Source organism: Toxotes jaculatrix, chromosome 20, assembly GCF_017976425.1.
Source record: "Toxotes jaculatrix isolate fToxJac2 chromosome 20, fToxJac2.pri, whole genome shotgun sequence".
Taxonomy (NCBI): domain Eukaryota; kingdom Metazoa; phylum Chordata; class Actinopteri; family Toxotidae; genus Toxotes; species Toxotes jaculatrix.
This window is the reverse complement of record NC_054413.1, coordinates 1,944,328-1,970,894: the sequence shown is the minus strand read 5'-3', so window position 1 is coordinate 1,970,894 and position 26,567 is coordinate 1,944,328. Positions and strand designations below refer to the sequence as shown.

General features: G+C 45.0%; 2 protein-coding genes across 3 annotated transcripts in view; both read right to left on the bottom strand.

The window, feature by feature from the left end:
• The window catches only part of rnf152 (ring finger protein 152), a 34,913-nt gene extending 30,054 nt beyond the window's left edge, over nucleotides 1–4,859 (bottom strand). For both annotated transcript variants that reach the window (XM_041065766.1, XM_041065765.1), the window contains exon 1: nucleotides 4,413–4,859. The gene's annotated coding sequence lies outside the window, so the exon portion shown is untranslated. The remainder of the gene's footprint in view (nucleotides 1–4,412) is intronic.
• A 17,986-nt stretch (nucleotides 4,860–22,845) lies between these two features.
• LOC121200793 (bucky ball-like) lies at nucleotides 22,846–26,190 on the bottom strand. The gene is made up of 4 exons (XM_041066297.1): nucleotides 25,926–26,190; nucleotides 23,361–25,505; nucleotides 23,158–23,274; nucleotides 22,846–22,931 (listed from the first exon to the last, which is right to left on the bottom strand). Exons 1-4 carry the CDS (start codon nucleotides 26,188–26,190, stop codon nucleotides 22,903–22,905), a joined length of 2,556 nt encoding a protein of 851 aa, XP_040922231.1. The 3' UTR covers nucleotides 22,846–22,902.
• Nucleotides 26,191–26,567: the final 377 nt, after the last annotated feature.

Below are 26,567 nucleotides of genomic sequence, written 5' to 3'. Positions count from 1 at the left end.
ATATTTATTTAACCGATGCACTGACTAGACCAGAGGCTGCGAGCGCTGCACGACGTCACGGCTTTCAATCGCAGTTTTGAGGGTAAACCATGCTCCACAGAACTATAACTACTCTCCATAACGTATAAGCGTTGACAGTTTATATTTTAAAAACTTTAAACAGTTCGGGTACTAATGACTCGAGTCCTGCCTCGTTAGCCTGGCTGTGTGTTTTCTACACTCGTCCAGAGGATTTGAAGAAGGATTTAAAAGCCTGAACAGAAGCAGCAGGGTCATGGTTACACAGCGTTATCAGATCTGCTTACTGAATCGAAATCCTCTGAGTCAGATTTACATGTGTGCCCGTTCTCAATCCACGTTAAAAAAACTATCCTTCTTAGAGGATGTTCAACTTGACAAGGTTTATGAAAAGGTGACGAATACGGATGAGAATGTTTCTCAAAACAGGAAGAAGAAGGAAATGAAGACATACCATCTATTTACTATGCAGGAAAAAAAGAGAAGAGATGCTGGTTCTTTCATAACAGTCAGTGCTGTGAATTTATTTTAAATGGTTTCATCTGTTTATTGGTTCATATGTTGTTGTTAGTGTTTAAAGTGACATCTGAAGAATAAAATAAGCAGAAAGAGCTTGATTTAAACAGAAATACATGTGTGCTGCCTCTCATTATTCCAAACAAATCCACATGGTCTCCAGACATCATGTGTCAACAATTCATACTGGTCGTGATTCAGCTCTGGCGCCATATGCAACTGACTTTTATTGATTTTTAAATGCTGGAAAATTACGTTCCCATGACTGTGTTGCATTTGAAATCATCACTGAAACTCGTGCAGAGGCAATGTTTACCTTCATTCCTTCTAACTGCTCACACAATGCATCAGGCAGCTGTTAGATAAGACCAAGTAAATATTGGTAAGTGTGGGTGATATGAGGCGACACGTCGCCCCAGAGATTTAGTGGCAACGGCTGAATTCTTTAGATCGGCATAACCTGGTGCTGTTCCACAGAGAGAGAGGGGACAGAGATGTTACGCCGTTCCTTCAGATGATGAGCTTTTAATGTAGGATCTCATCGATTTGAATTTAAACAATGAACAGACAAAATACAACGCAACTTAAGACATTTGGACGCATTTATTGCGCACCTTCTAACCATCCACCCATTCTCTGTCTGTTACTTTCTCACACTGTATGGTCAAAAGTATATGGACACCCAAACATAACACCCGCGTGTGATTGTTGAGCATCTAATTCCAAGACAATGGGCATTAATCTGCTGCTCTAACAGCCTCCACCCGCAAGGGCTGGGTTTGCTGCAGACTTGTTATATTAGGTTGCATTAGAATTGTGCAGCTGTTCGTGATATTTTGTCCACCCCACCCACAAATTCAAGTCTAGTACGTTATCTTGTTCCAACAGTTTGAGCAAATGAAATCTACTGATGCATCTGGACGACTGCGATAACTGATTTCTCTGCAGCTCCTGACCTTTGCTCTTTCTCACACTGTTCCACACTTTGCTTAAAACAAAGACTGCAATGTTTTAGTGAAATGCCGCAGCAGCTTTGAAATTAATGTGAGCCCAAATCCGTGGGAGGCTTAGTCGAACATCTACTGTTTTTGTTTAGTTTATTTGTCCAGGTAAAAATGATCCAATTAGGCTGATCAGAGGTCTGAAAATGTTTGTCTTCGTCCGAGAATTAGGACAGGATCAGACAACAGGCAAGGTTTTCTGTTCAAAATCCTGCTTTTAATCTCAAACTCTCCAAACCCACTAACAGTCCAGTCGAATCCAGCACGGTTCTCTTAAAGTTCTGGGTGCAGTCAGGTTTGTTTTGACTGCCTGCCCCTCACTGCCAAAATCTCTAACCTGGCAGGCTGACAGCTTACCCCGACTCCGTCCAATAAATAAGCAACTTATAAATTCATGTGACTGTTGTTTGGAGGAATGGCTCATAATCAGGGACTGTTAACAAAACAGAGGCAAAAATGCAGCAGTGTGAACCTTCCTCTAATAGTTTAATCCAAAGAATGTAAAGTGTAGATTGTGTGCAGAAAGATTTCATTTATCTCTCAGTGATGGAAGTATCGAACTATCTGTCCTCCTGCATTCAGTCCGACATCCCACTGTTCCTGTACCATGAGGAGCTGTTTGTACTTGTTACTACATCGTCTCCTCATGAGTCACCAACACTGATCCCAGTTATTGAACTCGACAACTCCTCGACTCCTCAAAAACACTTTGTCTGAACTACAACTGCAACTGACAGCTGTTTTCACTGTCCGTTATTATTCAGTTTCAATAGTTATTGTCCAAGAGAAAAGTGGGAAATGGCCAAGAAGTTCCCAAACCCAAGCTGAGCCAACCTAAGGCTCCGATAAGACTCTGATAACACCTCCTTCCCCAAGAGCCACAGGAGTGATTAGAAAACTAGTTTTGCAGGCTAAGTAGTCCTCCCCCATGATGAGTAAGCTGATATTGATGTGTAAATTTGGTGGTGTGTCCCTTTAAAGTGGGTGGTATTTCATTACCCAGTCTTGAGGGTCAATCTAAAAGTGTCAAACTCTAGTTTTAAGGCCTTTCGTTCTGTATTTTGTTGCATGTGTGTAAAGTGTGAGAAACTTTGGATTAACAGGGGCCCCCGGCAGCTCCTTTTTTGCCCCAGGGCCCTGTAGCTGGTTAATCAGGGCCATGATCACAAATTCCCAAAGCCCATGGTGACGTCTTCAGATTCCTTGCTTTGTCCAAACAACACACCAAACCCCAAAGGTATGCAATTAAGGACAATGTGAAACAGAGAAAAGCAGCAAATCCTCCCATCTGAGAGGCGGGAACCAGTAAACGTTTGAGCTTCAGCACTAATGTAAACACACGCTTGCATTATCACAGCACTGTAGGCAGCTGACAGTTTACCCAAATGACTTCTGTTTAGAGATTTCTTGTAACTTACAGCAGATACCGTGCTCAAACCCGCCGCGGTGAGACCAAAATGGAACTGAAGCAGACAGGGAGCTGTCATCTCCACAGCTGTAAGCACACAAACAATGGCCAGAAATAACTCACCTGATTATCTGCCATCTACAGGCGTCTACAGTATGTCATCATCAGTGGAAGACACAAAACAAAAACTGCAGGAAAAGATTTAACAGACGAGGAGGAAACGGCTCAGTAAAGGTTTACAACGTGCAGAAGAAGAAATCAAACTGACACAAACTCTCATTCGAACACAGTAATCCTGCAGGCCATTAAGTTAGCAGAGAATTAAGCAAGACTTGACACATCCTAAATGCTGGATGGAGTCCAGTTGCAGCAAATCAGGCTTTAAAAAAAAAAAAAGACACAGCAGGAGGATTACCAGGTTTTTCCACGAAGAAGAAGAAGACCTAAATACAAATGTTTTGGGGAACGAGGAACGCAGCATTCAGCCAGACTTTACATTTAAATAACTGGCAAACAGCATGCAGCGTTTCATTTAGCAACCTTCTGCTTGTTGAAAATCCTTCTCATTTGACCCATTTTTAGCATGAAAGCACAAAAACTGAAACCACAAGCACAGCATAGGGCCTGTGGCACAGCTGGAGCGCTGATCAATTCTAATTCTGCATCTGAAAACACACCGTGGAGACAGGAAACAAGCCTCTTCCGTTTCATTACCGCGCTGCACTTCCACTCCAGAGACGCTTTAAAGTAAACATGCTTTCAATAAACAGAAAATCAGGAGGTGGATGGAGGAAGATGGCAGCAGGGTGCCACCACAAGAAGTGTCACTAAACCACAAAGAAAGCCCTAATTCCTGCTTCAAAGAAGACAGAAGTGAGATAAAAGTTCACTTCAATCGTTTTCTCTGGGCTTTCCCCAATCTGTGAAACAATAGGTAACAATGACAGCGCAGGTCACCTCTGTAGCTGCCAGGTGAAGGTACAAGACTCCAGGTGACAACACAAAGGACGTGTGATAGTGAAACAACAAAGGAGATGAACTGGTTCAGATAAAGAAACACAAATGTCCGCGAACCAGCGTGAAGAGCAATTCATCTACAGTATCTGTGAGGTTTTTAAAAAATAGTGTAAATAAAACTAAATAAAATGTCCCAAGTTCGTGGAAACATAATTAAAAGCATCGTGTATCAGAGGACAGACTCCTAAAATGAATTCTCGCTCCAATATTTGCACCTAAATTAATATCACAATGATGCATTTCGTGTTGCTCGAGTGACCGGACACAACGCGCACGCAAGTGTGCGGACAAAGCCAAACGGGAGGGATGCTGCTGCCTCCTCTCACGGCAGAACAAAGCAATCCTCCTCTCAGAGACAACTTTGTTGTGTTTCCTCACCGCCCCGCAGCGCTTCGGCCAGACTCCGTGCAATAAATCTTTGTTTTAAGCCAGGGGAGAAACACGGCGCTCACCTTTTGTTAGTTCGTCTGTCGGGTGAAAGCAGCAGTCCTCCGTGTGTCTGCGGCTGTCTGCTCTCCTCCGGCTCCTCCGTACATTTAAACGGGGCAGCGGCGGCGGTTGCGAAATTGTTGATGCGCGCCTCGCCTCGTTCGGTGGGCGGCGTGGCCGTTCACTGTTTATTTCCTATGTTTCCACCCAGCGAAAACACCGTAGAGCCCTCCCACTCCTTCCACCGGCGCGTTACTGGCTCAGCCTCCTCCTGGAAGCGGATACGCCGTCTCGCTGTAGGCGGAGGAAAATAATGTACGGGCAAACACGCACCGCAGGGCTTCAGGTTCAGAATAAACCCGTGTCACCACAGGCCGGGTGAGATGCGACGCGAGTCAGGCAGTGGGCAGCCCGGGGCAGGCAGTCGGGAGCCCTGCTGCACCGCGGCGCTCCGCTGGCTTCGGTGGCTCTGACTGCACTGTAAAAAATGTCCATCCTGACAAGGCTTTGTAGTCCCAGACTGTTTAAAGTCACAACAGAGGCGCGCATAAGGGAGCACAGCCTGTGCTTTTTCTGGGCTGAGTGCCATTTTTTTAAAAACCTCTCCGATATGTTCCTGTAATGGGGCATTTCTTGCTTTATGTGGGGCTTTATAGGCCCTGCTGTCCTTCTTGTTACTTAAATTCCCTTCTGATTGACCCAGTTTCCCCTCTGGTTATCCAAGTGCCTTTCCTGTCACCCAGTTGTCTCTCTGATTGGTCCAAATGCCCCTCTCTTCACCCTAAATGCCCCCTTGGTTACCCAAGTGTGTTTTTCTGTTGCTAAAATGTCTCTGTGGTTGGTGCAGGTGTCCCTTTTAATCAGCCCAAATGCCCCTTGGATGGCCTAATTGGCACCTGTGGTGACCCAGTTTCCCCTCTGGTTGCTCCAAATGCCCCTCTGGATACACAGTAACTGCCTTATGTCACCCAGTTGCCCCCTCTGATTGGTCCCTGTCTTCACTCCTGTGCCCTCTGATTACCTAAGTGCATTTTTGGTTGCTACAGTCCCCCTCTGGTTGGTCCAGTTGTAGGTTTTGATCAGCCTACATGCCCCCCTGGTTGCCTCTTTTGTCACCCAGGTGCATTTCTTGTCACTCTCCAGTTGGCTCAAGTGCCCCTCTTTTGAACCCAAGTACCCCTCTGGTCACCCAGTTGCTTTTCCCGCTTCTCTCTGGTCAAACCACACTGGCTCATAGCTCCACCAGATGCTCCTCTGGTCAGCCAAAATGTCCCTTCAGTCGGCCAAGTACCCCTCCCAATCGGACCAATACCCTTCTACTTATAACTGTGACCTTAGCACAGATCACACTAAACCTCCCTGACTCTCCTTAGGGCTGCCCCCGCCCTTATAGGGGGCAAAAGGGCAGATTTCTTTATAAAACTTTAAACTTTTTAAAAACACATTTTAAGAAACAGACTGTCCACTTTAACTTTCTTGTGAAGCATGCTTTATGTCCACTGAGGAAGAAATAATGCATTTGGGAATAAATTCTGTTTTAATTCTCACGTATTGTGAAGAGGGACATTGTATGTGAGCGGCAGCCAGGTGGAACTTTTGGCAGGGGAACTCTTGCCCCCAGGTTCGTCCAAGGGGGGAACTTCCGCCCACACCCCAGAATCAACCTGGACCACGCACAGGTAACTCCGCCTCTTTCTTGCTGCTCACCTTTCTTCTGTGTTCTACAGGTAAAATGTGCCGGTTTCAGTTGGTTAGAGCTTTGCTTCACGTGGTCAGTCGTTACAGGGACACCTGAATGTTATTTGAGCATTTTGTCGAACTTTAAGAACTGAAGATTCCCGCCAGAGTCGAAGCCGCAGGTTCGAAGCCGTTCGGTTTGCAGACGCTGCGCTGCGGGTCTGTTTCACCCTCTGCCTTGTCTTGCAGGCAGGTCGCTGCGGTTTAAGAAGTTATTTGTTTTGCACACTGTTTTATTTGGTCTCCTGTACATGAAGAAAGCTGTGACAGTTTAAAGGGAAATTAAAGTGTTTTATTGTTAAGCACTTACGCACTTTAGTGATTTCTGGTTATAGATACAGTTTGGTACTGTGGTGACTTACATTATATTGTTATAGTAGCTTTGATTCACTTATTTGTGGGTGATCATGTGTATGGGAATGTTGTTTGATTTAATCCAGAAATGTGAGATAGATATGGCTGTAAATGGATTCTGTGCAGTGCTATCAAAGGACTGATATTCTTGGATGTTTCATGCACTTGAGCTACAGTTATGGACTGAAACAGAAACTGCCTCTCAGGGGAATTGTGTTAATGTGTTTATTTGTTTTACTGTACAATGGAAATAAGAAGCAACCTGGACGACGCACAGATAACTCCGTCTCATTCTTGCTGCTCACCTTTCTTCTTCATAGCAGAGACATCCGTGCCACCAGTTTGGTAGCAAAAATAAGGCTTAAAAGCACAATTTAAAAGTCTAATTTAAGCTTTAATGACCTTTTGCATTGTTTTTGTTTAGTTTTTTTTTTTGCAGTGTGTGGCTGCTCAGCTAGCTCTCTACAGTCAACTTAGGACTCATTGACCTTATTTGGACTGATTATCACTCAACCATAGACTCGGGCTGCATGTGTTTTAGTCTTGGGCTGTATAAACTTCTCACTAGCACATAAAGGCTGCTGAATATACCTTCATTCCCTCATAGGAGTTTGAAAAAGAGCAGAAATTATGATAAAGTCAGTATTAAATTCCCACTGAGCACCACAAACATGTTCTCAGTGCTCCTCTGAGAGTATTACAGGAGTGTTATAATGATCTTGTGTCAGAGAAAAAGCTCTGATTTGCTCTACGAACGATTTCCCCGCCATCTGACTCAACACTATAATTAAATGTGGTGACCAGAGTATAATTAAAAGTGGTGGCAATTAGGTTTCGTAAGACTGCGATATGTGCAGGGACGGCTCACAGTCTGGGGTTAAATTATTAAAGGGAACCCTGAGGATGCATTTAACAAGATGCTATATTTATATATATGAGTGTGTGTGTGTGTTTGTGTGTGTTTGAATATGTTGGAAGCCACCTGGGCTGCAGGCCTGAGCCTCTGTCCCTCTGGAGTTCACTGACGGTATCGCTGCAGTGTAAGCAGCCTTTGATATATTTGCTTTAATTATGGAGGATAATGAATTGAAATTTGTGATGCATCAAGGCTCTGAAATGGCAGCCGACCCCAGGAGCCCATAAATGTCTGATACTGCTTGAGGCTCCGGGGGAAGTTGGGAAATCTTTAACAAGATTGAGTTAATGAAAATAGATAGGCCTCTGAAATGCTAATGTTGACTTTTGGTGCCTAAATCTGGCTGCGTCCCGTGAGACACGCCAAGCTGCAGTGTCCTGCTGCTTCACACGTGTGTGTGTGAACGAGACACACACTTCTCCAGGAAGAGTGAAGCTAACCTTTGAGATAAACGCTGTACATTTTGTTCCCCGCTCATAGACAAATTGCTCTGCAGAAACCAACAAATTGTGCTTCTGAGATCAATCGCACGGAACAAAAAAAAAAACAAAACATTCACTTCGTTCTGTCGGAGAGCAGCGAAGCTTTACTCTGCCCCAATTTCTCAGCCTTTGTTTCACACCAAAATTACACGAAGCATGAATTCTGCTCTCCGTCGACATCCATATTCGCTCTGTCCGCCCACATGCAGCCGAGCCGCTGGCAATTAATTAAAGCAACCACATGCACAGCTCAGCCAGCTTGTCAGGCCTGCCAGTCATCAGCACGGCGTGACAATGATCTGACCATCACCGGCTTAATTGGCATTCGGAGGACATGCTCTCCTCCTCACTGTAGACTAAATAAACACACAGGCAGGCAGGATGCAACCTTCAGTCCTCGTCTCTCTTAATCAATAACCCTGCAGCAGCACGTCTGACACGCAGTAACAGCTACAGGAGCGTTTTTAACCTCTGTGCGTGTCGTGTTGACACGTGTGTTTTTACACATTCTGACTCACACAATTGCAAATTCAAATCCAGCGGCTGCCAGGAACAATTAGGAGCTCCCTCTGAAGGAAACGTTGATGTTTCTCTGATGGAAAGTCCACAGTCAGTGGATGAACCGAGAGGAAGGGAATCAGCTCTGCTTTGTTGCATACATGTTCCCAACCTGTGTGGCTATTTAACCCTAATCTAACCTAAGCCTGATATAAAAATCCAAACCTCTGTCTGGCCTCCTCATCAGGTGCAACAGGACAACAGAAATCTTATTGTTGTCCAAGACAAAGACAGAGATGTGTATCAGGGTGGAGGCCTTCTTCTTCTCCAGCCATTGATTGCTTGATGGATTGAGGGAAATAACACTTTCCTTTTCTGCCCCCACCACTTCCATCATTGCCTGGTGTGAATGAGCGATAAAAACACAGAGCAGTTACATTCCTGGAAAATTAGGTCAGAAGCTGAAAGGAGCAGAACTCCAACTGGGATGGGATGTGTGTGTGTGGGGGGGGGGGGGGGGGCAGGGGGGTGAGATGAAAGCCAGCACACTTCTGTGGAAATCTTTACCGGCCCTGTCGACTTTTACATCCCAAAACATCAACCACCTGGTACCACTTCAGGCTGAATAGATAGTAATTGAAGTGGGGGGGTGGGTGTTTCCTGCTTCTTCTTCTTCTTCTACTTCTGCACAATTTGAGGCATCAGAGCAGAGTGTGTGACTGTTGTGTAATTGTGTTCATAAGAAGTGGCTGCACAAAGACAAACACTGTAAAACCGCTGTGTTTCCAAGCGGTAAATTTAAAGGTGATTGTGATTTTTCTCCTGCAGGAATCAGACTCTTCAAAGGATGCAACATTATCCACCTCCCCCCGCCCTCCCCCATCTCCCCCCTTTCTCCATTATACACACTGTGTTTCCTGTGCTTCCATGGGAGCTTCTAATTGCCTATTGTGCTTGCTGCTCGGCTGTCTGGGTGATGTGCAGTGACAAGCCGCATCCTCAAAGAAGTGATGTGTACTCTGGAGGTTTTCTGGGAAGAGTTTTATCCGTCTCTCACATGATTTGCCGCCCACACAAATCCCCCCCCCCCCCCCCCCCCCCGCCCCGCCCCATGTCTGTTGTATTGTAAGGTACATATGTCAAGTGGAAGTGTGATGTATGTTGAGTGAAAAGCGGGCGTGGCACAGTGTTTCCAGGGCAAACGCAAATGGAAAGAAAAAAAAGTTGAGCAATTTGTAAGTTGTTCTTGCAGCTCGTCTACAAAAGTTTGTTCGAAGTTGTTCTCAGAAGCTGTGAGGCGTTCTGTTTCCACTCAGATGAGTTGGAAAGTCTGGGAACGAAAGACAAAACGGTGTGGGGGAGAAGCCTGTTACTCTCTCTGTGGAAGCATGTCGGGGATGTTGTCAGGTTAGATTATGTAAAATGGGATTTTATTCATCCATCCATCCAGAAATGGAAAAAGTCAAATTCACATCAAGGCTCATATTTGACATGTGACATCAGATGTGAAATACAAGTCGTTCACATCCCAGCTCATGTTGTTTATCACACATGTAGCAGCATTTGACTTGTGTTAAATTAGGTAATGTTTTTCACACAGACTGCGTGTGAAATATTAAATGTTACATGTGAAAACATGATTTTTTATTTGCACTTTTTAGGGTTAAATATTGCAAACAGCATCCTTGACTTAAGTTCAAACCTGATGTTTGCACATCATTAGAAAGAAATAACTACAGATTATACTTAAAGCCTAGTATCTCATAAATAATCTAATGTGACATCTGTACTGACTGCTGAACATTTACAGGTGATGTTCTCAAATTAAAAACCAAGGAGACAAAAGTGTGATTAAATTATTAGTTTGCTCTTTAACTCAGCAGCTGCTTGGCTGCCAGCTGACTTAAAAAGCTCCAGGTGTGCAGGTGGAAGTCACGTCCGTCATCACTTTATCAAAGATACAAGAGAAGAGAAAGGTCGAACGCTGACGAGATCTTCTTCCTCCGACAAAGAACAAGATGTTCTGTGGGCTGAACATAACCAGCTCCAGACCTGACTCCAGATGGAGTAAATGAACGGGGTCTGCTGGGGCTGATCGAACTCTCTACTCCGTTACAGTCCCGCTTTGTGATTCAGGCTGATTGAGCATGATAGTTCCCAACTTTAGGAGTCGAAGTTGTTAGAACTCACCAGTGCAAAATGGATAATAGGATATCGGCTGCATGTGGAGGAGTCTTCAAACTGGGACAGGCCTTGTTGATTTGACTTCAGAGAATCCAGAAACCTCATTTTGAAACAGCAAATATAGTGATAACTTTTAAACAAGCAGACTTCAGTGTGACCCTTTTCTCATCAATGATCTCGACCAGTTTGTCCTGTGGGGATCTGATTTACTCCTGTAAAGTCACAGGTGAGCTGTGCACAATTTTCTGGGCCACTGGTTTCATGTGAAAGGGTCGAGATGACCTTTATCCACCGATTTCATCATTTTTATCCACCGCCGGACGGATACGGGCTCGTGGGAAACGGTGATCATAGCTGTTGTTGCCAAGAAATTATTCCAGACTGATGGAGCTGATCTGGTAACTCCACTGTACATACGAATGATACGAATGACACTTACTTCAGTGTTTCTAAAATCCTTGTTCCACCCCCAGTGTCAAGTGCTGCTGATAACAGGCTGTTCCCAAAACAACAGCATGAAAACAGCTGAGGTCAGCGCTGTGGAGAGAACAACCGTGAACATGGAGAGATGTCAGGAGCACACAGAGGTAACGTCAGACGGCTGCATACAAAAAAAAAAAAAAAACTACACAACATCCATGATTCTTCCCGGTTCTGGGATCCAGCAGACGGAAAATGAAGCTCATCTGTTAAATTAGTGCAATCAGTGAAGCTCTCTCAGTGGCTCATCAGAGGGATCTGCTCCGTCCCCCATCTGCTCCCTGCCAAGTCCACTGCAGCACTGCCTCGGCCTGCAGACCGACAGGACGCCGGCAGGCCTGGCACCAGGCTCAGCCACCGCGATGAGGACATTTACATTTCGCTCATCTCCAGAGTGATTTACAGTTAGCAGGACCTGAGGCCGGAGGCTGACCTTGTGTGAATCACTGGTCGTCTTTGTTTCGTAATCTAAGCTGTGGGCAGCATGTGCACATTCGTGTTCTGTGTTTGCTGTTATCAGACGTCAGCAGAGGAGCTGCTGTTTTCCCACATCGTAGTTTTTAAACAGTTTGTATCTCTGGAATGAACTAATCAACCTCGAAGCTGAGCTCTAACGAATGAACTGTTTCTGAGGCCTGACTAATGAGCGTGCATGTTGGATTGGTGTGCTAAGTGGGACTGTTATTTCCAGGGTCGTGATGTTTAAAGGATAAAGGGTTGTGTGAACTCAGTTTTGTAAACAGGGCTCGTTCTCTTTGTCCAACCTGTACTGTCTCTCAGTGATAATGAAGCAGTGGGGATTTTCGTGCAGTGGCAAACACCACAGAGACTTTTTTTTTTTGATATCATTACTGTAAAGATGGCTGCAAATTCAGAAATTAATCTTTGTATTATCACAGTCTGAGCTCTGATCCTGGTCTATGGGCCCAAAAATACAGAAGCTTGAAGACGTTTTTTTTCTTAGACACAGTGTGCAGTTTTTTAAATTAAAGTCAAACTGACATCTTCCTCTCCTGTAATATGTGAGTGGAGTAAAGTTACAACAGAGATTTGAACAAAATCCTTTAGATTTGATCGGATCGCTCTGAAGAGAGCTAGGCTCGGTGAATACAGCTCCACTGTTCACCTCCGCCCACACCTCCCTCACCACGCTGTTAGATCGCATCAGATTAGAAATGAATAAATTAGACATCAACCACGTTCTCTGGAAAGATATCACTCTACAAGCTGCTACAGCCCATGGACTGATGGCAAAGAGTGGTTTTATAACAACTGATCCTCTGTGTGGGTGCATGAAGGAAGAGGAGACAACACAATCATTCATTTAGAGTCATGTTCGTGTCCACCTGATGAATCCGAGTCCAATATATACTTTCTTTTAACTCTGTTTTTGGTCTCTACCAACTCCTGAGGGAAATATCTGGCTCTTTAGCTGCCTGAAGCTCCACTGTGTTCTGCCTGACACTTAAATGAGCTGAAACTCGCAGCGAAGCTCCACCGAGCCGAGGGAAGCTGCAGATTCATGTAATAATTCTCTGTAGGTTCATCACTACTTGTCATTTCATGCATTCTTGTTATAGAAACTTTGGTTATAGCTGCTTTAACGTGGCTGTTTCCGACTGTTTGACATGCAGGGCTGCTCAACACGTTCATGAAATTTAATAACACCTTCCTCTGTGTAGATCTGCAGAAACGTTTCTCTTCACAGAGGCATGAAGCAGCATAAACTTCGACATATTTTATATAAACCTGACTGGTTCTAAAATCCTGAAACGGGCCTAAGCTCTCGTGTATTACTAACGTATAGGCTGAACATTTAATCTGCTGACTGACCTCTCCAACCTGATACCTGCTGCCACAAGTTTTCTGCCCTGCAAAGGAAAAAGTGCTTCCCACCACCTTCCATTACCTTCAGCTCAGGATCAGAGGAGGATAAGAGGATAAAGCGTAATGTCTTACTACACCTTTTTTTTGAAGTGTGTATTTTTTTATGATATGTCTTAGAAGTGCACACCAGGACATTGTTCATGTTGTTGTACAGAGAGGTCAAATATCATCCTTACAATTAGATAATAATCAAGTCTCTCATTGAAGATGACAGTTTGTTGTGGTTTAGTCTGGTTACACAACGCTGACACACTTTTTAACAGCACTTTATTTAATCCAGTGCAAGTGAGTGGATGTAAAGATAAATATACCTGTATCACCAAACTCTCCACATGTATGGACACACAACACAAAGCAGCAAACACACACACACGAGCACAAAAAGCAGGCTGAACAGTGATAAGACATCTGCTGACTCACTGCACCCGACCACCTGACTGCCGCCCTCACTGCAGGTTTCCCTCGGTCTTTTTGCCCCAAGCATTTCTTTCCAAAAAGACAGAAGGAGGAGAATGATGAACATTTAGCTGATATACCCCCCCCCCCCCCACCCCCACCCCCACCACCACCACCTCACCACCGCCATCTCCACCTTCCGCCTCAAATGCTATCACCCAATCAAATCCCGCTTTCAATCTCAGCTCGATGAGCAGGAGATAGGAGTTAAGGTGACCTCACTCTGAATGAGGCAGGCGAGGCTGTATAATTGGATACTCTCTGACGTGAGATTGAGTTTATCCCAGGTAGAAAAAGGCCTTCACTGACCGGCTCTCCCGCTGTCTCTGCACCGGGACGGACGTTTGTGAATGAGAGTAATCACTTTACGGAGGCTGAGGTGGAGCTCACACAAACAACAATCAGTTTAAACCGCAGCTGCTCCGAGGTAAACAGACCAGAGGTCGACTCCAGAGTTCATAGGTGAGGACTCTGTGGCTCTATCACCTCTACTTTAAGCCACGCTGGCTCCATGGATGGTAATGTTGATGCCACGATTAGTCAATTAATCAGTTAGTCAATCAACAGAAAATTAACCAGCAACTATTTTGATTACTCACTTCACAACCAAAACTGTGGTGTGAGAAATAGATTTGTGCTGCGAGTCTTTTCAGTTGCGGGGAAACATGCTCTCAGATGCAGCGTCTTCGTCTCTGAAGCAGAGCTGAGATGATGGAGGTCAGATCCAACACACACACCTCGGCAAATCTTAAAAGCTGGAATATTAACTTTTTCCTGCAGTAAAATAAAAGATGAATAAAAGATATCTCTTAGTTGCCAGTTTTTCTTCAGTTTAATTCTCAGTGATGTTTTGGTGCGTGCAGCGTTTGGCCATGGAGCTGCCACAGGGCAAGAAGTCACAGCGAAAAACTACCAAAAACTAAAATGTTGGAGAAAAATTTTTAAAAAGAAACCAAGGCCAACTTAACAAGAAATGAGAACAATATAAACTAAAGCAGTTAAAGTGTTTAAACTAGATTTTGAAACAGATTCTCAGAAGTTTCCATCATTGATGCAAATTTCGCAGTTAATCAAATGATGTGGAGTAACAGTGTGGTAGTTGCCCAGTTTGCACAGTTGGTAATCTGGCTTTAGTTTGCTGTGTCTTAACTGTAGTGTGGTCTGACCCCAGCATAGGACGAGTGTATGCCACAACCACGGCGCTGAGATAACACTGCAGCTCATTACTTACAGAACCTCGGGAGGATAACTGGCTCGTCCTGATGGACAACACGGGGAGCTACACTATTAGGCGTCTGACTGCGGGAGTCTTTTAAAAAGCTGTAAATCCTCACAGTTTGTGTGTCTCTCACCAGCCGGCTGTATCTCACTCTGCAGACGCACACTCCCTCCACGCCTCAGTACATATCGCTCTCTATTTTTCACTCATTCTGTCTCACTTCGTCTGCACGTCTTTCTCTCCACACTTTCTCACCCAAATATCCTCCCTCTTATCTCCCACGTTTTTCTCTTTCCACTCATCTTCCTCGCTCTCTGGTGCCTCTTTCTGTCTCTGTCTAATTAATTCTCTCCTCTCATCTTTCCCAGGCTGTGGGTGATCAATGATCTCTCGCTAATTTATTTGGCAGTGTGTGTAGTGCAAGTTGGGGGCGCTATCCGGGAGAGTTGGTGGTGGTTACATGTCAGCAGGCGCCCATGTGCAGAGTATAAAATGAACCGGCCTCTGAATATACGGGAGGTTGTATTAACGTCTCTGTCGCAGCCTGGAAATGAAGCAGAAATTGAATTTTGAGGCTGGCCGCTTCTTATTTCAGAAGGCTGACCTTCAATTCTAATACTAAGTTGAGATGGATGAATATATTATATATTGTGTATACAGAAGCAGCACACGCACACACTCAACGTATCCGCCTCTGCAGAGGTTTTTGGAAATTTCCGCACAGCCCCCCTGCAGCGTCCGGACGTCTAATGACCTTGTTACGGAGACGATCTCCAGGGAGAAATTTCATGCATTTTGAGATGAACCAAACCATGACAGCAAATGTGTGCACTTTCACACCTGGGTGGCGCCTCTTGCCCATCGGCTCCATCTCCTCCCCACCTCTGATTCCAATTCAGCTCCGCTAATCCATGAGAGAGGCGCAGCGTGGTCTCCAGAAATCAGTGGCTGGGTCAGATATTTCCTATCCATGAGGGATTATCTGAGCCTTCCTCGGGAAAGTAGGGGAAGAAAAAAAAAGAAAAAACTCCATATCTTGTGTTAACAGGCCCCAAAAAGCAGGCGGGAGATCAAGGTTTTCCTCGCTCATGAGGTTTATTCATCTCCGTTAAAGGGATAAGCTAATTTCAAGGGAAAAGCATTAAATTTAGCGAGGTTACCTTCACTTTAAAGCTTTACATCAGAGCATCAGCTGAGAGAAGCATCTGCGAGATTAAATCATTCGTGGTTTGAGAATCACAGATTTAATTAGGTTGTGAAATGTGAGCGCTTGTTGTTGTGGAAGTATCGATGCTGGCGCGATCGTTCGCAGCGTGGATCTTTCGAAACGGGGCTGGAGTGTACAGTAGAACTCTGGGAGGAGGGTTTTTTTGTTCAGTTCTGTTCGCAGACCACATGGTAGAAGCTTTCACACCATCTGCGCTTCAGTTTCATCGTCTTTAGTGAAAACCTAACAGGGCTTATCACAGGAGAAGCACAAAGAGAGCTCAGCTGAAAGAGGACATTACGCTATCTGACAGGCTGCGTATCTCAGTGAGTGAAGCTCTGTCTGTTTTGAGAGTCTGAGCAGCAGTTTGTTGCCTAACAACGCTGAGTGATGTTTGAATGAAGTCACAGGTTGTTCCCACCGTAGCTTATCTCTCTAACAGCCACAACAGCCACATGAGGAGATGTTTTAAAAAATGTGGGACAGTTGTGAAACAAACGCTCAAAAAAAGCTTTTGTTAATAAATGAATTTTCATATTTCTGGGACAGTTTTGTTGTTTAGAGTTTAATGTGTCATGGATGACTGGATTATTGGGCCTTTTATCATCAAAAAACGCCCATGACATGGAGTATTGTGTCATTCAGATCACAAGATTTTAGTCAAGAACAGATATAGAACATTCTCTCTCATAGTGTTTTTTTTTCTCACAGTGTCAAATGAATTATGAAAGGAGTCATGAGTTATCACCAACCTTTCAACAACACTTGTTTTTTTTTTAGGGAAATTGTCAGTGCAGCCTAATGCAGATGTGCATCCCACTCCTGGGATCATCAGAATGGATAAATCAGTGTGGCTGAAGCATCTGTGATAAAAGTTCAGTTCAGTTAACACAGAGGTAACAGCACTGAACTGTGGAACACTTCAGAAATGACCCTTTGAACAGTTACAGTTTCAAACACCACGTCCTTACATGTACAGCATCTAAAAACCACGATATAATTCATGTGTCATTCGTGTGCACGGACCATGAATCAGAGGATGAAAAGGTGGCGTGACAGATCGCAGCAAACTCTGACCTTCTTGACTCAAACCCTCCTGTGTCACAGTAAAACACGCAGCTGCAGCTTTACCTGTGTGTGTGTGTGTGTGTGTGTGTGTGTGTGTGTGTGTGTGTGTGTTACATAACCAGGATTAGCTCATTTCTCCATCCTGCATGTTATTGTTTGCAAGCCCTCGGTATCCTGTAATCCTTTTCTGCAAATGTAAGCTCAGCCTCTGATCGCCACATCTGGTGCGTGTTTCTGGCAATTATGCCTGTGTGGGAACACGGCGTTCCTTCGTGCCCACCGGAGGGCCCCAGCTACACGTGTTAGCAATCTCCCTCTTCCTGAATTTGGTCGTCACCGGCGTTCCCCTCGCTGTGTTTGTTTGGGTAAAACGCCCTGTGCGCAGAGCCGTCCCTCTGCAAAAAGTTAGGCTGAAAAGCCCCAAATGCAAATGCTGATTACCTCCGGGTGGGGTAGCAGCGCTTCCAAGAATTCAACCCAGGAAACCAACTCAGTGCTCTGCTACACACAGTGTCTGTGTGTGTGCCATCTCAGCTGATCTGCTCAACAAGTAAATATTGTGACATTAATCGTGTGGATGATTACACCCACAGCAAAGCCAGGCAGCTGACTATTCAGCAGCTTTGGGCAGATAATTAATTCAAAAATTTACTGTTTGGTTTCAAAACGTTTCAAAAATCAACCTCTGTTTCATGTCGTGGAGATAAAAAGTCGTATTTATGTGTCGCAGTCTCAAGTTCAATATTAGTTAAAGGTTATTATGAGAAAAACACTTCAGTGGTGGATTTATTTAATGGAAAGTTTGGTTTTGGTGATTTTGCAGGTTAAAAAAAAATACGTCTTGGTTTCTCTCTTTAAAACCTTTGTTTGGTTGGAACGTTTTTTGGACATTTATCTCAGATATAACGGTTGATTCATCGTTCTACATTTTGTCTGTGCTCATGCGTACTGTCAGCATGGCCGAGGATTAAATTAGACTCCAGGGGAGCTGATGGAGCAGGGATCTCACGTAACAGATGCACCTTGAGCCTCCTGCATCGCCGTCACACCATCAGCATCACCCTCTGAACTCACCCTGCTCCATTAAATGCCTCTTTTCTCTGAGTGGTTTCTCTCACTTCCTGTAAAACCTGCACCGGTGTCTCGGCAGAGGGGGGGGGGGGTTCACTGCCACCGGCTGCTCCACAAGTCCCGAGGCCTGAGAGGTGCACTTTATAAACACAGGTCATTTGTCAAGTGAAAGACATTAAAGTGTAAAAGCCCGCAGGTATTAAGACCGCAGAGCACGGGCTGATCTATCTACCGTCACCTCGGTGGTGGAGAAATGCTGAGCCTGCAGCGAGGGCCGCTGAGGCTCGTTCACTGCCTCGGCTTTGTGATGGACCTGTTTTACAGCTCCACCCTCGGTGCAGCTAACAAGTGGACACGCTGAACTTTGCTGCTTCTGCTTCCCTCTGGGTTCAGCCATTACAGTACGCAAAGCCAGGAGACCTCACACCATATTCCTTTTCACAGTACAACGACTCAATTTCCTGCAAGGCCACGCTCTGTTTTTGTTTGTGTCATGGAGGACAGGGCGGCGGGATTTTTCAGCGCCGTCGTTGTTGTTCGGAAGCTCTCTGGTGTATCTGAGTGGGGCAGAGGGGGCACGGCTCCTCCAGCTAAGAGCTGCATGATAGTGTGAATCATCGCGGCGAGGAGGGCGGAAAAAATGCACCCTTGACATTTACGTGTGGAGCTCATGAGCAGCCGAGCATCACCGGCTTTTGAATTTGACCTTCTCAATAAACACTAGCTGCAACTGTTTTGAAAATAATGATGGTTTGAAACAGGACATGATTTTTAATTCCGCATTTCCCTCCCATTTCAAACCGTGGAGACCAGGCTCCTTTGTTCCAAACGAAGAGAAAAATCTTGCGATGAAGCTACAACACACTGTAGTGTTTTAGACAGTGGTGTGCTCTGCCCCCGTGCACAAAGTAATCTTAGGTTGTCCACATACTTCTGGCCCTGTAAAGTATCAGGATGGGAGATCGGATTGGGACGCAGCTCTAGATGTGGTGTGACGACAGAGGGCAGGACCATCAGCTCTGCCTCTGGAAACCGAAACACTTCTGGTAAAACTAAATAAGTGTGGGTAAATAAATGTCACCAACAGGCTTCACAGACGTACGGGGCAGTAAGGAATTACCCCTCACGCTGCAGCTAATCAGGCAGCACTTTCCAGCTCCTGTGTAAACGCAGTCGGTGTCGTGCAAAAGCAATAACACTGTCAAGGTCGTGTTTCACGGAGGCTGCTGGCTGATCTACATTTCCTCCAGCTGCAGCTCACTGCTGCCAGTAACCGCAGCGCAGCCCGACCTTGACTGTGTTATTGCTTAATTGAGTGCATACACCTGAGTGTGGGAGGCCCCAGTGGAAATCAAACCCCCCCTCCTTCCAACCCTGCTGATGCTGGTGCCACACAGGACCACCTCTCTGCTGAACAATGACCACACACTTTACAGTGACACACACACACGCAGACACGCACTTTCACTGTATTTGTCGAGTTTGTACAACAACGTGACACATTCCAGTTCTGACACACTGTCGGCTGCAGAGAGCCACAGCATCCACCCGCCTCCCAGAGTCGCTTTTGTTGCCGTGTCAGGTGACCAATGGACAAAATGACCCAAAAGTCAGCGTGGTCCGCTGAGTGACTGATGCTGCCCTCCTACCTCTCAGTCCAGAGTGGCCAGCCGTAGCCGGCCCCTAATTGGGCGTCTGGATGACAGAAGGGATCCTTCAAAGAGACATCCATCACGTCCTTTAGGAGCCGCAGGGAGCAGACGGCACAGTCGGGACACCGGCGGCGTTTGTCTTCAGCTGAAGGGAGAGTGAAGGTCTGATCATGTAGACGCACAGGCTTTACACAGAGGGGCTCACCTTTACTGTCTTCTGCTCTGTCAGTAGAGGTGATGTGATGAGGATTTTGTTTGTGTGGCACCATTTCATGCAAAAGCAGTTTGAAGTATTTTCCGGAGACATCTGTGTCTGACTCATTCACGGCCTTGTCCCACCAGGACTTCAAACTGCAAAGTTTTGAAGCAGAAACAACTGATTTTCAGCAGAATAACTGCAACTAGAACATCTGCTCAACAATTATAAAAGTGAATACACTTCTGTCCACCAGACTAGGTGTAAAAAATGTGGCATTTTGGTGAAAATGTTAGCCCAGCAAAGTTCCTGGCTAAAAGCTCCACGGAGCTCCTAGCTGAGTGATGAGGCACAGTAATTATTTGACACAGTATTTATATAAAATATTGATTAATTCATTCTTGAATAAGTTGTGGCTTCAGAAATAACTTCCAATTATAGTATGCGTCTTAAATCCTCGGTTGAACAAACTGCCAGTAGCTGTAAAAATGTTGTGCAGGTATTGACTCACGATCTTTGAGTGATGCTTCTGCTTCTATTGTAATAATCTCTCGCTGTAATTTTAAGCAGGGATATTTTCATCCCTCTGTAAAAGGAGCAGAGAGCGCTCCTCAAAGTAATCTGGTGTTCTGATACCACTTAGTCATCTCTGAGACGTTGGTTGATGATGAGCATTTCAAAACACTTGAACCGTGTGACAGGAGCTCCGCTGTTCTCCAGGAAAACCGACTTGACAGCTTGACAGAATCACTCCAGTTAAGTTAAGGAGGCAGGATAGATGCTCTTAACCTCCCACAGCTTTTATAGGCATCTCAAGCAGCTACGCACACCCACACTGACTACACACACACACGCATACACATACATACAGAGGCGTACACTGACATTAACACGAGCTGCTGAAACACACTGAGAGACCTTGCTGGGGAAAGTCTTCAAAAAATGTTTCGTGTGTTTGGAAACACACAAATCCAGGTTGCACACACACGAATTCTGACTGTGGCACATTTGAGAAACTGAACAGCAACATACCGGATTAGAAACAGCGTCCCATGTGCTCTGGATAGTCCACTGACCTTACTGTTAATGGTTTTAACTGGGGCTACTTGCATGGCTATATGCTGTAACTGTACCGCTGCTGGTGAGCGAGATTTTTGTGTGTGTGTGTGTGTGATTTGGGTGGATAGTGCTTTTCAAACGCTCCACGAAGTCACGTAGTGGTAAAATGTTCTTACTTCAGAAGATTTTCTTCACCTTTCTATCCTTTAGAGGACATTTTGCTGTTCATACATTGGAATACATCAGCTCATGCCCGTCGTGTAAAGAGAAATCATCACTGCAGGATGTTTTACCCACAGAGGCTCCAGACTGTTTATGTCCCTCTGCGTGAAATACAGTATATGTGCCTCCTCCAGCTTTATGTGATACACAGCACATCAGACATCCTGCCACCACCGGCTCACGCTGTAAATCCACCCGGGAGCCAATCTCTTCGAAGCCTTTCACACTTACCCATAATGCAAGCGTCACGAAGATGGAACAGCGGCGAGAAGAGGGAATCTGCGGGATATGAGCTCTGAGACCGTCCAAACGGGCCTGTCCATCTCTGCCCTGAAACTGACGAATCTGAGGGGAAATCATGTGTTGCGCTCTAGTGCTGCAACTTTCCTCATCCCATCTGGCCTCCTTCCCCGCATAATGTAGGCTTCAAAGAACCTCTGCTCCCGGTTACCCAGAAATCACGTAAGAGGGCTGTTTCAGATTGCAAAAGCTTTTGACTTTCTCTGCTTCAAATAATGCACAAACGCAACTTTCTTTTCCTTTGAAGACAGCCCATTGTTGTGCAGATGTGTCTCCGTGGAGGATGAGAAGAAGCAAGCAAAGCAATCTGAGGCAAAATAAGTAGTTTTTGGCTTCTGTGAAACCCTGAACACCACACGCCGAGCCCCACAATTCCCTCACATGAAGCAACTGTCAGAAACATACCCTCTGCATCCAAGTATTCACCTCCCCTCCAGCCACTAAAGCTATTATTGTTGCACATGCACATGCCATTACATGTTTCATTTAGAACAATGTCAGTAAAATTGCTTTCATTACCTGGTTTCAAAGGCCTGCTGAACACTGCATAAGCTCTAATGGTCTGGTCCAACATGACTCATTATTTATTCAATACGTTTGTGTATGTTTCCCCTCGGGCAGCAACATTACATATTATTGGTCAATAATGGGGTTCGCAGGCGCCTTCACAGCTTGACAAGAAATACTACCAGTCTAATAATGTCTGATTTGAGTATTAATTCAATATAGCGTTGAAACACTTTTTTTTCCCCCACAAACAAACCAGTCAACCATTGTGGAATGTGATAATTTTCCATTTTGTGCTCCAGGGTTTGTCTCTTTGTTTGCATCCCTGTCACCATTAAAGCTACCAGCCTTAATAAGAAGTTGTAGGTTACAGTCTACAGGCTACTCGGTTATCAGAAGGTCACAGGTTTGATCCCCCGGCAACCACGGTGGGACCACCAGTGATTCACCTGAGCACAGTGATTAACACCCACCTTAATGTTCACTGAGAGTCGTTCCAGATAAGTCAGTTAAAGGTCTTATGCAAATATGTGACTGCGGTGCCTTGATTAATGAATTATGTGCAAACCAGAGATGAAAACTGTCACACGTTCTCCTCAGAGTCCAAACTGGTTTGTTAAAATAGTTAAAAAGGAAGATGTAGTAGCATTTACCTGAGGAAATAAGTTGTCTGACTGCAGAAAGATTTATTATGTTACCTAATAAAATAAAAATAAAGCATCAGTGACACATTTTATCACCTGATGGTTTGTGTAGTTTGTGTAGAAATAGTTCCATCTAGGGGACAAATACAGTTACTGCAGCTTCAATTGCATTTTTACTTTATCTTTTTTTCAAAGAAAGACAAATACAAAAAAGTTATAATCGTTTTGTGTTTATTTAAATGTCAATAAATAGTGAGCATAGTGACTTACTGTACAATTATATTAAGTGAAATATTTTAAATTAAGTGCATCATATAAATCATTGTTTAAAACGTGCTTTTTCCCCACTTTGTTGAATTGTGCTCTTGTGCAAATCAGCATCTTGTGTCTTTTCTACGAGTTCCTGCAGAGAGAAAATAAATTACACAAAACAAAAACTATTTCATTTTGCAAACATTAAGTATAAACAGAGCCTGTTCACAGGAGTTATGTCAGTAATGCTGGAAATGGCCATGTCAGTCTATATTAAATCTGAAGTGAAATGGTTGTAAATTTTATCTGATCTTGAGTTAAATGATTCGTGTTAAGCTGATTTTTGGATTTTGGAGTACGGTGAGGTGAAACCAAACCTTGTGATTGTGATTTCTTGTGCTTGTTCAAGTGTTGTGATCTGGCTTCATTCTTGGAGCTGTCAAAGTCAGGGTTAGACATCACTGCTTTCCATGACTTCTCTGTCAGATGAGAACCTGTAAGATTACAGAGAAACTGCTTTAAAAAAAAAAAAAAAAAAAAAAGACAAATTTCTCAATTTTCCATCAATAGACTTGCTTACCAGTTTGCCACCTGTGTGTCAGGTAAAATTGATCCACATTCCTCCATTTCTCCTGCAGGGAATTGGGCATGGAGCGGTTTTCATCCATTTCTCGAATGGCGTCGCCGTGGGGGCAGTGGCGCGACCTCTCCCATGCAACAGGCTGATGCTGCAGCTCATTACACACACAGTTCTTTTCCCTCAGCTTTGGGTGTATTGCTGCAGGACACTTCTCCAAGTTCTGCTTAGAGGCCAGTGGCCTCTTGAAGTCTGTGAGCTTCCTGGGATCATCAGCTGGCCTCCATTTTGGGCCTCGGCGACATGAACTGTTTTCAGAAGATTCTCCCTCGGTGTCGTGTCCGTGATGGAGACCACGGACATCAGGACTGGAGCCTTTTCTCATCAGCTTCTTAGTGTGAGACTTACATGCTTCACATGTTGGTAAGAGTGCGTCATTCCACTGCTGGAGGGGACCAGCTTTTCTTTTTAAACTCCTACTGTCAACTCCTGGACTGGCAGATGTGCAGATCCTGCGCTTTGCCAAACATCTGGAGCAAAGTCGCTCTCTCTTCGATGCATATGGGGTGAACACATTCTCACTGAAATTTCTACTGAGGCAGCATTCGTGGTCAGAGAGGCTTCGTCGATCCACCTTGCCTTTGGGTTTGTACCTCTCTTTTGGCTTCTGAACAGCAGGTTGTTCTTTATAGTCTAGGTCTAGCCTTCTTCTTCTGGTGGGCACATCTAAACCACAGCTACTAAGAGGTTTGCTTAGCTTCTTGGGAGTTGGTGGCATCTTGTTACAATAGTAGACATTGTCAAAGTCGGCTAGCCAGCTTGTTGAGGGGAGGTAGGCGGGCAATGATTCAAATGAAGTGTCCTGGGGATCCTGGACGTTTGTTTCTCTTCTGTGTTGGTTTTGATCTCCTTTAAGAGGGGAATTATCCAGCATCAACAAACTATGTGCAAGACCCACCTCTGCTGTGTGTGTCAGCTTGGTTATAGGAGCTTCCTCTGGAGCATCCATCATGGGGCAGATATCAGCTTCAGACACCATCTCATCCACAGGACCCTCCAGGGCGGGGACCATGTCCTCCAGTTCATCTTCTGCCAGAGGAGGCATTTCAATCACAGGGATGACCTCTTCTGTGGGAGCCTCCTCTTTCACTGTAAGCACATCTGCTGAGGGCACTTCAGCAACAGCAGCCAGTGTTTCATCATGAGAGTCTGTGCAGCCATTTTGGATCAGTGATTCAGGGGAGGGAATCAAGGTTTCCTCCACTGACCAAACAGTGGACTCCATCTTCCGCAGCTCATCCAAATACTTGGGGTCAAAGGGCAGGTGAACGACTTTAAAATGAAAATTCTTGGAGGTCATACTGAGGTCTTTCACGCTCCTCATCTCCTCAACATCACCCTGAGCTGCTACTTGAGATCCCAAATCAGAGACCTCTGTGACAGGGTCTATCTGATTCCTCTCCTCCTTCAGAGCAGAGGTCTTCTCACCACTGCTGGGCGTCCCCACTAAAAGAATGTCAGGACAAGCTTGGAGCGCCTGCTCCGAGTGGTCCCCAGGAAGACTCGTTCCATCGTCCTGCAGCACACTACCCTGCAAGACGGAGCTGCACTGGGCCACGTCTTGGGAAAATCTGTGGGACACTTCTGCAGTCTCATGAGAGTGTAGGAGTTGTAGTCCCGCCGGTGTAGTGCAGCATTCAATCCTCACCTCCTCAGTCTGAATCACAAAGCTGCCGTTTGGTGGCGTCCTGGTCGTGGAAGAGGGCACCATGTCCTTTAGCTCCAGAGTATGATCCCCCTTTTGCACAACCAAGGTGGGTGAGAGAGACTGGCTGGTGGGGACACTGGGGGTATCACTGCTGCCGACTGGGAGGCCACTAGAAGCTTGGACATCACTGGAACCTGGGGTGCTGGTCCTCTGGACTGTTGACAGTGGCTCAGTTTGAACCTGAGAGCTGGTCATTTCTCTGGCCGGGCCATTGTGCTGATAGCGGAACCTCCGGGAGTGATAGGCCATGGTCTGGTAATACTGGGGGTTGAGCATGCGCCTGTAGTCCATCAGATGGAGGTGGGTATGTGGTACAACAAAACCAGGTGGCTCCATGTAGGGATTTGGCTGATAGTGAGGCATCACTGGCATGCCAAAACCTTGAACAGTAGAAAAAAAGAAATTGTTTTAATAAAATACCTTCAAGACTTATACAATTACTAATTAAATTTGTAAAATTTATTTCAAAGGATATGTCATTAAATGTTTGAGATAAATTAACATTTTAAAGTCACATCAAAGCAGAGTTCTGCTCCCAAACCCAACAGGTCCCAACAAAACTTTATGTTGAATTTTGGACATTTTGTTTGTATTTTGGCCCAGATTCTGTTATTTTCCAAAGTAATTTATCAAAAAAAAAAACAAAAAAAAAAAAACATTAGTTTAAACCCAGTCAAATCTTTGACACACAGGTTTGATCCTCAGTTTTAGGTCCATGCAAAATTCTATACCAAAGAAAATAGACTACTGCAAAATGGGGCTTCATCAGCATCAAAATGAGATGAAACTTGAGCACTTACCTAAACCAGGGTAGCCATAGTATGGGTTGTAGGACACAGGTATGGGCACAGGCATAGGCCACTGCAGAGTCTGCATAGGCACGTATGGCTGCGAGGGCTGAATGTAGAAAAAAGGTTTGTGGTGCTGCTCCTCAGTACGTGGCGCTCCTGGAGGTCCTGGAGCTGGTTGATGGGGCCCCTGGGCCTGTTGTGCTCCATGTGGTGGGTTTGGACCTCGAGGGCCCGGACCGTAAGAGTGTTGCAAAGTCGACGTTGCTGCCTCCATATCTGACAACGAGACAAGACGCAAATTAAAAGAATTGTTGGTTGTTTCTTTGTTAGCAAATCTGTTGCAAGACACCAGATAGTTTCAGTGTATTTTGATAGCAAAACAAATGCTAAACAAGTCTACCTGCATGCAAAAAGATTATCACTAACAAACCAGCACGACTTTCCGAGTATGACTTAAATTGGAAATCAAAGGTGTGGACTGAAGACACAGGTTTGCTTGTCAAATGCTACACTGATTGGCTAGATTTTGGTTCCAGGTGACAGCTAGTGTTTAATGACCTGCATTTAAAGCCAATGAAAAATGTTTGTGTCCCACTGATTCCCTCCCACTGTGCTGCATCAACTCACCTGAGGAAAGGCAGACAATAGATC

Coding starts and splice junctions, on each gene's coding strand:
- LOC121200793 (XM_041066297.1), bottom strand. CDS start 26,190: ATGGAGGCAGCAACGTCGACTTTGCAACACTCTTACGGTCCGGGCCCT. Junction 23,275..23,360: donor GACACACAGGTGGCAAACTG/GTAAGCAAGTCT, acceptor GTAATCTTACAG/GTTCTCATCTGACAGAGAAG. Junction 22,932..23,157: donor CAAGAAATCACAATCACAAG/GTTTGGTTTCAC, acceptor TTCTCTCTGCAG/GAACTCGTAGAAAAGACACA.